This window comes from Haliaeetus albicilla, chromosome 3 (assembly GCF_947461875.1).
Source record: "Haliaeetus albicilla chromosome 3, bHalAlb1.1, whole genome shotgun sequence".
In the NCBI taxonomy this organism is placed as follows: Eukaryota; Metazoa; Chordata; class Aves; order Accipitriformes; family Accipitridae; genus Haliaeetus; species Haliaeetus albicilla.
Window position 1 is genome coordinate 11277496 of NC_091485.1, and position 13753 is coordinate 11291248.

The 13753-nt window shown below is 44.9% G+C and overlaps 1 protein-coding gene across 4 annotated transcripts in view; it reads left to right on the forward strand.

Moving 5' to 3' along the window:
- RIPOR2 (RHO family interacting cell polarization regulator 2) overlaps positions 1 to 13753 on the forward strand; it is a 107634-nt gene that overhangs the window by 80677 nt on the left and 13204 nt on the right. For 2 of the 4 annotated variants that reach the window (XM_069778830.1, XM_069778834.1), the window contains exons 9-15: positions 4042 to 4085; positions 5488 to 5613; positions 6622 to 6770; positions 7809 to 7938; positions 8500 to 8646; positions 10008 to 10697; positions 13297 to 13481. In XM_069778830.1, the coding sequence (XP_069634931.1) occupies positions 4042 to 4085; positions 5488 to 5613; positions 6622 to 6770; positions 7809 to 7938; positions 8500 to 8646; positions 10008 to 10697; positions 13297 to 13481 (1471 nt within the window). The remainder of the gene's footprint in view (positions 1 to 4041; positions 4086 to 5487; positions 5614 to 6621; positions 6771 to 7808; positions 7939 to 8499; positions 8647 to 10007; positions 10698 to 13296; positions 13482 to 13753) is intronic. The other 2 variants (XM_069778831.1, XM_069778833.1) reach the window with 2 other exon arrangements.

Below are 13753 nucleotides of genomic sequence, written 5' to 3' on the forward strand. Positions count from 1 at the left end.
CCCAGTGGAAAGGATCACAGAGCTAGGAACATAAAAGCTTACAGAGAGATTTTCTGAGATGCTTCTTGTTTTCAAGGCTAATTACCTCCCACAAACGCTCCTCCCAACAGCCAAAGCAATTCAATTTCTAAGGCTGCTGTACCTTTTGCCTCTATTTCCATAATCCTTTAAGAAGATGACTGGGAAATTACGTGAATGCCCGTGGAGCTGAAGTTCTAAATACTTTCTTAATTTGACATCAGCTGTTTCTAAGTCCCTTACTTTTGCTGATTCTGACTACTATTTTTGAACAAATGGAAAAAAGCAAAGACCTGGGGGTAGTTTATCATTTAAACACGTAGATAATTCAGTGGTGGCATTCACCTTTCAGTTTTATTCCTTGTCTTTATGACAGGGCACTTTATGGGTTTGAATACAATAGAATTGGTTTTACCTGAAGCCTCGATGAATCACTAGGTATTGTTCATGCTGTTATTGCTTTAAGACTAAATGACTTGAAGAGATTGCAGAGGCATATCTTTTTTGGATCTTCAATCATTGGCATGAAAATAGTTCTGTAAAACAAAATCAGCATCTAAACATTTGTGCAGTCTTAATTCTTTACTTGAAATCTCGCCCATTTAAAAAACCCACTGTGTTGCTGGTGGAGTTTTTAGAGTTCACAGATCTCATACAGGGTTTTGCTTTTGCCTGCTCTGTCACAGTTGCGAGTTAGTTGTGTCCAAGGGTTGCAGTGCATGAGACATGATCTAGCTTAGATCAAGTTAAAATAGTTACTCCAGGCTTCCATACTAGAGAAAGCAAGTGCAGCAGCTATCAATCATAGTTCTAGCTCCACCCCACAACACCAAACCTCACGTTTTAAAGCCCCCACTCTTAGGTACTGGAAAGGCAGTCAAAGATGCATAGACGTAAAGTTACAAGATGGACGCACAGAGCCTGAACCAGGTATTTCTATACAAAACCCCACAGCAGAACTGCAGCGGGGACATGCTGAAGGAAACACGAAGTCACACAGTGTGGAAAGGGAATTGCATCAGGCCAGGTCCCTTGGAGCATTTCCTTACTTGCTGTAAAAGCAGGGCAACACACAGTTCCTGATAGCAGGACATGTTGCAGAAGGCGTCATGGCATCGCAAACGGCTGGGCTGAAAAGGTCCGGCCCCTTCCCTTTTGAATGCCCAAATCCTCCAGCAAAGCTCAAGGGTGCTCAAGGAGCCAGATGCTGCACTCACATGCGGGAGCAGAGCACGAACCACAAACTGCTGCTTCTGAACACAGTTCTCATAACATAAAGAAACCCAAATTAGAAATTAGCAGAGAGAAATGCCGTATCATTAAGTATGCTCTAATTAGGACATCTCAGATTTCTATCTAGATAGTTTTCCTTAGGAATAGGAATCCAATAGGACAATCCAGCCATTGCTATTGCTAAAGCTCACAACAGCTCTAGCACAAAAGCCTGCAGATCATGCAGCAAGCTTCCCCCTTAAGTTATACTGCATGCAGCGTATCCAGCTAACTTTAGGATCTAATTTAAAATCAAAGCATTCCTCTCCCTAACGCTTATCCGTTCCTAGCCATTCCAGTGAAAGTTATTTTTATTTTGTGCCCTCTATCACTTACACAGAAAGCAAGCCAACCTACACAGTGCTGTCAGGAAGCAGGGGACCCACACTGTGTTTTTATGACTGATATTTAAAAAAAAAAAAGCCTAATCATTTTTCAAAATAAAGATAATAAACTTGCCAGCAGGCTTAGATTAGTGCTCAGGATTAATCAGCTGTTGAAATTAAACAGGGAAACCCAGCAAGGAAATTTAGAAGTTCCTGTGTGGAATCTGCACGTCCTGTTACGATGTATAGGGAAGTGCCCCTATATCTGTTGGAAGTGCCAGGACAGCGGGAGGTGAAACGCCGGGCTGTTTCACACAGGGAGAGCAATACTCTGGCCTGACGCACCAGGGGCTTTGCAGCATGGAGCCCAGCACCAGCAACCGCAGTCCGCGTGTCCAGCATCCTGCACATGAGTGGGGCTGTACACGCTGCATGAGCTTCAAGTGGCCCTGCCACCTTACCACAGCCACGTACTGACCCTATCCCCTAATTACTTATGTACTGGCCCTATCCCCTAATTACTTATGCTGACACCCCAGGAACAATCTCCAATTCCATCTGCATTACAAGCCAAGTGCTTTTACCAAGGTGTGACATTTGAAATGGTATGATTGAGCCATTGGCTCTTGCCAGGCATTTGGTCCCCAAAAGCCATTCAGTTACCAAAAAGTTGTTTCCTATGGAAGTACTTATCCCCTGTGATCAAGCGCTTAGCCCCCTCTTCATCAGGCTGAAGAGACTTGGCCAGCCTGGTTGGGCCAGTCACCGCTCACAGACCTTGGCCTCGAACAATGTCCATGTGGAGTTTTAAGCTGTGTTTCCTCACCCTCCCACCCCATCCACTGAGCAAAGAAAGGACCTTTTATTTTCCTCAGATACTTTCAGTGATGTGTCCCAGCAGAGATCAAATTCACTTATAAAAGCATGCCTGGGGAGAGAGAAGCAGCGGTGGAGTGCTAGTAAGCTTAAATTATTTATAAACAGTAAATAAATTAGAAAGGAATTGGTAATATGAGCTCTGTGCAAGGGCCTCTCTGTTCTGCTACACAGTAAGATGAGCGAAGAAAACTCTTTTCTCGTCAGAAATGGAAGAGGAGGACCAGCAGAGCATGGGGACAGGCCATGACTGTGTGCAGGGATCTAGTTGCTCCTACAGTCCAGCTAGCAGGACTAATTCAGCCCGGTAGATAAAGCCAACGCTAGGGTTCATCATCCTTGCCTTGGTTTTAACACACCCATATATGTTCAGTCATGGCGTTTTAGGATAAATGCAGCCCAAACACCCCAGCGAGTTTGTTTTCATTCCCTTCTCCGCCACAGCCTTTTGTGTGTGTCCTCAAGATGGTTTCTTTGGGCATTGCAATGCTAGAGGCATAGTTTTAGGCTTACCCAGGCAAAGATGGGTAAATTTTTATACCACAGCAAGTGCAATAGCTACCTACTGAGGAGATCTGTGAGAAAGGAGAGGTTCCCTCTGTGGAGGGAGATGGTTAGGTTAATGAAAAACAACCAGCTGAATCCTGTAGAAGAGCAGGTCACAAGGCCAGGAGAGGGAGAGTAACTTCTCTGGGATTTCAGCATAGTCCCTCAGGAAACTTTCATTTCATATGCACAGTGCCAATATAGAAATAGCATCATCGTGTCCTACCTTTAAAAATAAAATTTAAAAAAAAAAAAAATCAAGCAAACATATACCACAAGTGCTTTGCTGCACTACTTCTGCTCCTCTGGGGAAAGATGGGATAAATCTTGTGTTACAGATGTCAGTCATGTTTTGTGATGTACTTACTATTGAAAGATACTCAGCTAGTATGGGAATGATAACGTTATGGAAATGCCAAGCAGAAGGAGCCCCTCGCTTGCTGTGTCTCTATTAAGATGTACTAAAAAGGAATCTGTGTTAAAATGTATAGCTTGCTCTGATTAGTGTCGAGCAGCAAGCACTACATGGTAAGCAGCTCGCCTACACTTCATGATAGTAAGGGCGTTAAGCTGAGTTTCTGAAGCCAGATGACATCAGGAAGCTGTTTCTTCTTTTTCTATAATTATTATAGAAAAGGAAACTTTGAGCTGGAAAGCTGGAAAGCGCAAATCTTCCATATGCAAGAAACCACAACCCAATGAATTTTCTACAAAAAAAAGAAAGAAAATTAAGATGGGGGGGTGGCTGCTGGGGTTAGTGTTGGTTCGGAGGGTGCGGAGGCAGCAGTAAGAGGGGGGGTTACAAACACCTCCCGGCAGAGCGGCTGTGCGGGCTGAGGTGGGGGGGCTGCCGTGCCACCAGCTCCTGTCCAAGCACGGCGGCCCCAGGCCCCCCGCTGCACTCCACTGCACCCCACTGCACCCCACTGCATCCCACTGCCGGGAACCGCTGCGCTCGGCAGCCCATGCCCTCCCACAGCCCCTCTGTGTCTTTCCTTCTCAGGTCTGGCTGGCTTCGCTCGGCTCTGCCCGGGAGATCAGTACGAGGTACGTCTGCGTCGGTTTATGGTTTGTTTAAGAACAAAAGAATGGCAGATTTCTGCTGGTTTTTACATTGTGGTGAATAAGGCCTTTTCGCATCAGCACCCCGAGAAACAGCTATTATTTTTCCTGTATACGCTCTGAAAAACCTTGGAGTTCTCTTCATGTCTGCCTAGGTCAGGGCACCTGTCAGAAGACATGAAAATTATATTCAGAGCATTGGATGATGGCTATTTGAAGAACTACGTGCCCTTTTTTTTTTTTTAATTTTAAAAAATTAAATTTAAACCCCCCCCCAGACCCACAGGCAAAGCCCCCATATTTTTTAAGTGTCTCCCAGAATGAGGACGTGCTTCTCATGTCTTATTCGTGACAAACATTTCTAATTCCCCTGGAAAAAAGCGTATGCCCCATCCCATGCATGCAGAGCAAATTGAACAAGTCCTTGCAAGCATCCTTTACTGACTGTTTAGACTTTTACTTCATCGTAAAGCAGAGTAGCAGAAAGACACAGAAGAACCATTTCTTGAGACCCAGGTGTTACCTGCTGGGAGGCTGCGTCAGGACCTCCGGTCACTGCAGCGTTCCAGTGGAGAACATCAAGAGCAGTTTAATTAGAGATGGATTAAAATAAAAGCCTCCAGCTCTATCCAGAACAGAGCTAACCCTGCAAGAAATTCGCAGCGGCTTGATAATGGATCCCCCCCAGCTTGTACTTCCCAGCCGTCTTGATCACCGATTCATTTGTTCCCACTCTCGTTCCCCGTGACAAATCTCTCCTGCTGCTGTCACGCCTGCAAGCAGCGTGCGCTTTCCTCTGCGGGGCCGATCAGTTGGTGCAGGTCTCTCCCAGCCAGACCCGCAGCCCCAAATGTTCTTGCTGTTCTTCAGATTGTGTTATTGCACTGGAGGGTCTCATCTGTTCCCCATCACCAGCCAGCCAAAGTCTTGCAGCTGGGGAGACCTCTGATGAGGGATGGCCAAAATCTCACCTACCCCCTCTGCTGCCTGGGAAGGCAGCACCTCCAGCAAGCTGTAGATGTTAGGAAAGGCCACGAGGACTTTCCTCCTGCTCTCCTAAATCTCCCCTACACCCCCCCTGCCACTGCCACTTTCCCTGTAAAAGGGTTAAAACTCCTGCAGCTTCTTTGTTATGAGTCATCTAGTTACACGAAGGTGAAAGCTGAGGCGAGGGGTATGTTACCAAAAGGAGCGATTAGGAATGCTGAGAGGCAGAGATCCTGCAGGACAGACCTTTCCCTTTCGGCTCGATGGGGAGCAGAAGGGCAGCACTTACACCACTAACTCTTCCAACCTACTTCAGAGCCTTTCCCCAATTCTGTTTCTGATATTTGTGCATCCTGAGAGCAGATTTCTCAAGAAAATAAGAGGATTTACCTTTTTTCAGATTTTCATGCGTTACGGTCGCCAGCGGTGGAAACTGAAAGGCAAAATAGAAGTGAATGGCAAGCAAAGCTGGGACGGAGAAGAAATGGTTTTCCTCCCTCTCATCGTTGGGCTGATCTCCATTAAGGTACGCCTGCTAACTCCTTTGCCTGCAAGCAAGGCAGGAGTCAAGAAGCTGCCTTCTCATGCACCATCAGAAAAAATGCAGCAGCGGATCATTAAACGCTTTGGAAATGAGCTGTCACTAGTATTTCCAACACACCTACTAGAATGAAGTGCTATAGTATTGTTCGATCTAGAGAGCAGCATCTGCTCATCTGGAGAAATACAGAGGGCTCTCATCTGAACACACACAGGGCCAGCTGGGCAGAAGCTGGAACAGCCCTGAGGTCCAGTCCCATCACCCTGCGCACAACAGCAGTGCTGCACTGTGAGGTAGCAGTGCTGTGAGGTTTTTTGCTCGCAGTGGGATGGAGGCGCGTAGAAAAACCACTCTGTTTTTTTGGCAGCTTCCTAGAGCACAGCAGTTCCCAAAATTTCTGTATGAAAGTCCCTGTCCCCCAGAGAAAGAACAATTTTTGCAACTCCTAGCAATAGGCAGCGACTTTTTCTCCTGAACTGGAGTCTTTCCATCACTGCTCCATCCCCTCGTCGCCCCAGAGTTCCAGGAGACAAATACATAAAATAGGGCTCCTTTGGGAATTACTAAGTAGGCCAGCTACATCCGGAGATTGCGTGACATGAAAATTGGCAGTTGCTGAGAGAATATTAGACAGGAGAACATCCAATATGCTCTCCCTGTTCCCACTATTCCCTTGGGCTCTGCTTATGGTCACTGCAAAAGACCAAATACAAGGTCAGGTAGCCCCTTGGTCTGAGCCAGCATGGTTGTTCTCTTCTGACGCCTGTAAAAACATAAAGAAAACATTGAAGCATGATCATATGCAACTATGCATTTATTAAAAAAATAATAAATCTGAATTTTCCCCTAAGTTATGAAGATGCAACAAACATGGTCATATTTTAGAAGCCTTTTAGGACGGGGTCCAGGCCAGAAAATCAAACCCATTGCCTTGTAATTAAGGATTGCAATGCCTTGTGTGGTCCTAGATATCCTTGTTCTTGTCTCTTACAGGTCACAGAAGTCAAAGGACTTGCTACTCATATCCTTGTGGGCAGTGTTACCTGTGAAACAAAAGACCTGTTTGCGGCTCGGCCTCAGGTGGTTGCGGTAGACATTAACGACCTTGGCACAATAAAGCTGAACCTTGAAATCACCTGGTAGTAAGTAGAGTTGGTTGGTTGGTCACTGGGTTAAGCAGCCATAAAAATTGAGCTAAAGAGAAAAGGTCCATCCATGTAGTCTCTTCTCTCCATCTTGCTCCCTGCTGAGGCAGATGGGGAAGCAATTGCAGCCCAAGTTTGGGAGATGAGAAATGACTCATGGTCAGCCACAGGTTCCCTGTGTTACCTGTGGCAAACGGGGTTGTGCCTAGTTTCAGCTGTTAAATTAGTTTTGGTAAGTACTGACATTACGAGACGTGAAACAGATAGTGATGAGAGATCACAGAACTGCCTAAAGCGTATGCTTCTTCCCCAAGCCCAAAAAAGGGACATAACAGAGTGCTCATATATTCATTAAAATTTTTTAATATTAGTGTAAAGTTCAGTGGAGTTGCCCTGGATTTATGCTAGCATAGCCAAGTACAGAAGTTGGCCCATCTTTAAAAGCTGGCTTTTAAGGGCTTCATACACCGTGAGGGTGGTGGGAAATCTCTAGCGTTGTCTGTCTGCATTGGGCAGCATAGGTAAGCTGATGGTGTTGGGATTCAAACCCAATTCTCACTATATTTTAATGAAATAGGTAAATGTCACTTCTGAAGAAGCATCAATGCATTTAACTTTTACAGTCATGTATGCTGTTTCTTGTAATGCAATAAACATGAAGACAGCAGTAACAGCTACTGGTTTCCTTTATAACGCAACAGCTCTATTAATAGCAGAGCACCTTTCTCATTAGTATGTGTGACACTTGGCAACTCAAATCCAAGAATACTTTTCATGTGAGAAGAATAACATCAGACTACACTACATAAATGATTTCTGAGAGCAGAACACTTTTATCAGAACTGAAAACCACATTTGTGAGGCTGCTGTCTAATTAACAACATTTTCTTTTAAACCCTTCTGTTAAAAAACTTGCTACCTCCGGGTTTTGATGTGCTAATAAACCACCTTTTCAAAAAATCCTTTCCATGGACCTGAAAGTCCTTCTTGTTCAGCCTAACAACCTTTTTTTTTTCTCTACTTGTGTGTCCATAGCCCCTTTGATGTTGAAGACTTGACCCCGTCCACAGGAAACGTGAGCAAGGCGTCTGCTCTCCAGAGGAGAATGTCCATGTACAGCCAAGGCACTCCTGAAACACCAACCTTCAAGGACCACTCATTCTTTGTAAGCTCTGTTCAGCTTCATGCTTATGTAATGAGAAGCCCTAGAGCAGTTCAAACACTGCAAACACTTCATTGCTTTACACGTCTAAGCTTTTTTTCCCCAGTTCGAGCAGGTTACCCTTACAAATACTTATAAAGCAAGTGCATTCCTAGCTGCTAATCCTAAAAGAAGGTGACTATGATCCTGGCATCTTTGAAGCTATGTGGCCAATTATTGCATACCTATTCTTCTTGCCTGACTGCTGTAATACTACTTGAATAATCTTTATAAAATGTGTCTTCATTTGGTAACAGTAGTTGAACAACCATTATACCACTAGTATTTTTAACATATCCCATGATAAAATTTGCCCCTATACTGAAGATATTCACAGGGTGCTCCTACATTTTGCATGTATCAAATTCTGAATGCTTAATCAGGACTGTGTATAAACTGAGTAGGCCATCTGTACAGATAGGAATTTTACAAGTGCTACATCCCATGCCTGTAATTTAGTACTTTGCTACAAAGCATTCATTTAACTTGCCCTTCCTCACACCCTCTTTGCTTTAACTGTTGAAGAAATGGCTGCATCCCCTGCAAGACAGGCCAAAGTTGACAATCTTAGATGCTCTGCAAGACACTTTCTTTGACAAGCTTCGTCGCAGTCGCTCTTTTAGTGACCTGCCATCCCTTAGGCTAAGCCCAAAAGCAGGGCTAGAGCTATATGTGAGTCCTGGTTTTTGTTTGGTGAAGGATTTTTTCAGTCCCCATGTGGCATCTCCATTCCCACGCATGCTTCATGTGTTGCTCTCTGTTGCAACTCACTCATTTTGCTGACTGATTAGAGGGGAGAACATGACTGTGAGCCCATGCTGCTTGCGTTAAATCAAAACTCCTTTTGGTTTCTACAGGGATAATGATCAGAAGCCAACTATCTGTGGGCAGAGAGCAGGGCAGGAATACAAGCCAACACAGTATTCTTAAAAATAGCCTGTCGCCTGCTACACTGATTGATGTTATACATTTGCCTAGTAACATGACTTTCAGATGCTAAAAGCATACCCATGTTGAGGGAGAGAAGAAATAAACCTTTGAGTATAATTATTTGTAGGGAAAAAAGCTGCTAATAGTGCTGGGAAAAAAGATCCAAGTTTTAAACACTTTAACCTTATGCACCTTACCAACATGTGAATGCCTACAGTTCTTTCCAGAAAATTGTCAGCAAAATAGTAGTTGCCTTTCATCTGTGCTGTGCATATCCCTGAGCGGGCCACATAACAAAGTAAGATTTGTAGGTCAGATAGGCCGGTTGTGACTTTTATAGTGATTTTTCGCCATAGGTCAGTGAGAGAGATGAACATTTGTATATGCTGTGATCATTTTTGGGTCTGTATATGCTGGTTTTGCTTCTTAAATGATCGATGTCCTGGTCAATACACCACCACGCAATTCTTCTGTTTCATTTCAGCAGAAACTCATGTTGAACAGGACTCCTATGTAACTCACGTTCAACAGTTATTAGAGATCCATGCCACATGCAGAATGTACTTTCAACAGAGAATAAATAGCGTAGTAATATCACCATTAAAATGCCATGACACTAGAGAAACTTTTGGAGCAAACTGTATTAAATTTTAGGGGTTGCTACTGTAGAAGTCAGAAAATAAATACAACAGAATTCTGTAACAGGTAGGAAAACGCAGACAAGGTGGCTTAAGTACAACCCCATTAAAAAGAGACATGCTGCAGGAACTAGAGCAGTGCACTGGAAACGCTGTGTGATGGAATCTGGTAGGACGAGCAAATTTCGGGTCTCTGTTTTGGGACTCGCTCCCTAGAGCTCTCTGCTTACCAGAGAGGTGCTGAGCCCAAGTTTTCCAGCAGTTTTCCTGCTGAAATCAGGAGCCGTGCCAGATGAAAGCAGAAGTTGGATTTGAAATATTTTTCCCGTCTCTCAAGTCTTGGATGCTTCTTTAATCTTTTTCCTTTCATTTTTCTTTCCTGGGCACATACTGGTTGGTTGGGTTTTTTTCTCTTTCCAGTGCTGCGTGAAAAACATTTTCTCTCTTTCTCTCTTCCCTTTTCAGTCGAATTTGCCAGATGACGTCTTTGAAAATGGAACGGCGACCACCGAGAAGCGGCCTCTTTCCTTCACTTTTGGCGACCTGCCTTACGAAGACCGCGTGCCCCCTGCCAACTCAGCAGAGTCCTCTTCTGCTCACGTCAGCTCCAGCCCCGACATCACTGCGACCCCCACCCAGCACCGAGCTCTCAAGTCCTCCAAGAGCTCGAGCCTGAACTGTAGCAGCAACGACTCCCGCAGAGACTCTGTCGCTGAGCCCAAGGACCTGCCGTCCCAGGGAGAAGGAGCGGTGGTTGAGAGCAAGACCGCCCCAAGGGCAGCTCCTGAAGTTTGCCAAAAACCCTCTGATGCCGGGAGCGATCACGTCTTTATAGAAGCAAGCGTCCCGGTGTCTCTCCTGCAGGACACGGATGAAGGTTCAGAGCTCAAGCCTGTGGAGCTGGATACCTATGAGGGCAACATCACGAAGCAGCTGGTAAAAAGGCTTACGTCAGCAGAGGCACCTGTGACCCCAGAGAGGCTGCCGTGTGAGGGATCGATTAGTGGGGAATCAGAAGGATATAAGTCTTATCTCGATGGAAGCATTGAAGAAGCCTTGCAAGGGCTTCTCTTAGCTCTTGAGCCACACAAAGAGCAGTATAAAGAGTTTCAGGACCTGGACCAAGAAGTGATGCATCTAGATGACATCCTAAAAGTGAGTACGTTACCGAAAAATGAGCGGGTGGAATCTCCTCCCCTTCCTCGCAAACATCAAAGTAGGGGTTTTGGAGATCAGTAAAATTCCTCAGTAGCAGTAGATTTGCTCCTGCTTGGAGCACCCTTTCACAGTGTTGCATTTTGAAACTTCTGCCGGCAAGGTGCTTAGCGTAGCCTTGTATCCTCAAGCGATGGATCTTTTAATCTGCTGGAAACCTGGGGGAAAGAGAAAAAGGTGCAATGGCAGAGGCGTAATTAAATTATACCCTTCTCTGAAGAAACTACTTGTGAACCCGTTGCTTGTGCCATACTGGAGATCAGATTATAGCCAACCTTCTGCCTTTGAAATCTGTGGGTCACGTCCTCAGTGGCTGTACTTTAGCATGCTACCCCTGAACTCTGTGGAGCTGTGCAAAACTACACCAGCTGAGGATCAGGCCTTGTAGCCATAGAAGCTGAATTTTCTAAATTGCCAAAAGGATTTAGAAGCACAAGTATCACTGAAGGTTGCCATCCCCACATCACCTAGGCTTCTTCCAAGCCTTTTCCTTTTTCCCCCATCCATTTTTAAAATGAGAGACGTCCTGTCATTACACCAGGATGGACAGAAAGTGTTGAAAATTAGAAAGAAGAAAAGGGGTTTGCATGTATGTTGTTAATACGTTTACTGCTGATCACTGTGACTCGTATCTTGCCCGTGGATAATAACTCATGACGCATTACTGTGCAAAGAGTATTATATGGGAAATAATCATTTCAAATGCTTCATATTCATATGCACATTGGTCTGCTAGTCATTTAAGCCTCACCATTCAAAAACATGGCTGAGGAGGAAGGAGGGAAGCATTTGTCCTTCAGCATTATCTTTTTACAAAGAAACTTTAACATCCTTGTTTCCATTGGTGTAGTTAAGTGCTTTTTTGACAGCCTGCAGCCCCTGTTTCTTGTACTGTTTCCCAAGGAGGTTCAAGCAGGCAAAGCTACCATTACTATTATTTTTTCACTTTGTGGCTGCTCTGCAGCTTGTACAAAGAGGTCAACTATCCAAACAGCAGAAGGACAATGGACACTGTTTATTTACACTCCTTCCATCAGAAGTTACAAAGGGACAGACATGGGAAGGGGGAGAGAGAGGACGGACACGTGCAGACAGGATTCCTGCACGCTGGAGAAGGACACCTCTTCCAGATCTGCTTATGTCTGCGCGTCGCCTATTGATCAGCTCGCAGACCGACACTCAGCATCGCCAGCAGCCGTGCGGGGCTCCCCATGGAAAAAGGTTGAACTGTAATCCAGCTCTGGCTGAAGAAATCTCTCTTGGCCATATTAGATGGGCAGAGAAAAGGAGAAACCCACATGTTGCTGTTTGCTTTCGCCTGATGAAGCTGCACTACCAGCCCTGAAAGAAATGGTAGCTAAAACCATCGGTGCTGCAGAAGCAGCGGGATACAGCACCCACCTGTGTCACAGATGTGTTGGGAAGTGTGTTCCATCAGCTTATGCCTGTACGGTCGGTTTAAGGAATCAAGCATCGTAAGTGCTAACATATGACCATTATAGCATTAATATTGTGTGCAAATGCATTGGAAACAGAACTCCAAGCCCCCTCAGCTCTCTAGGAGCCAGTGCCAAGTCTGAACACGGAGGCAATTCTTTCTACAAGCTGAGACAAAGTCCTGGCTCCTGCCTGGGACTGGAAGATGCGGCTTGTGTACTAACACCAGCGGCTCCTGCCTGTTTCTGATCAAATAATCATGTAGTGCTAAAGGTGTTGAAGTCATTGCACAAACCAGCGGAGGTGATCCCTCAAGTTACTTCTGATCCTGCAAGGTGACCCGGGAAGCAGCTCTGTGGGCGTGTCTGGATGAATCACCACGTGAGACCATGGACTTTGATATTTCCTACAGCAACAGCAAGGTTTCTGTCACATTTCTTCCCAGCAGTGAGATGGGATGGCTCCCCCCCTCTCTACCACTGTTAATTTCCGAGTTACAACACTGACTTTCTCTGTCATCTAGGAATCTGATACCTGATTAGCTTTTCCTTGATAAGCCATGTGGCTTTGAAGGCCACAAAAGTCCTCTCATCCCATGAATAAATCTGCAGATATGGGACCAAATTCATTACTCACCAAGGTCCGTTGGAGTTACATCTGGAATAAATCCGATAGTGCCATTGGATATGTATAAATTGGCTTCTGTAGCTAGAACAGCAATTATGGAATGTGCCTTCCCCTTTCAACTTCCAGTGCGTTAACTGCTGTCTCTCCTTTTGGAGGACGCCGAAAGCTGCATCACTTGGATTCAAGATGTTCTTCTCGTTTCTATAAAACACATCAAATTTTGCCTTTGAGGGTTTTCCTTTGGGGAAGAGAGGGCGTAGGATGGGGAGGGGAGGAGGAATGGAAGGGGTTTTCCACTTCTCAGGCTTTGCTTGTATATGCTATGAATATGAAGGTTTGAAATGAAACACCCAATAAAATGAAGTTTTAAAAATAAAATGAAGAATTTGAAAGTTTTAAGCTTTATCCTTTTTTTTCTTTTCTTTCAGTAGTAGCTAATATCTGGGGTTTTCATTGGTTCGTTCTGCCTTTGCAGTGCAAGCCAGCAGTAAGCCGAAGCAGGTCCTCCAGTTTAAGTCTAACAGTTGAAAGTGCTTTAGAAAGCTTTGATTTCCTGAACACCTCTGACTTTGATGATGAGGATGGTGGTGGTGTGGAGGTTTGTAATGGTGGAGGAGGTGCAGACTCAGTATTTTCAGATACTGAGATTGAGAAGAATAGGTAAGTTTGTAGTAACTGCCAGCTGTGCTTACGCCAAACTGACACCCTAGCTCTTTGTCGCTAACAGGGGATCCTGGTGCACACATTATTCAAGGAAGACTGACTAATCCTCGATGAGTGTATAGGGTCAGAGGGTTCCCCGTGGCTGCTGCGTACAAAATCTTTAGCTTCCAGGATCACTTTTTTTTCCCTGTTCAAATATACGCAATCTGTCCTCCAAAGGAGAAGGGTAAATTAAATTAAGCTGACATCAATACTGGCAGAGCCTCTTC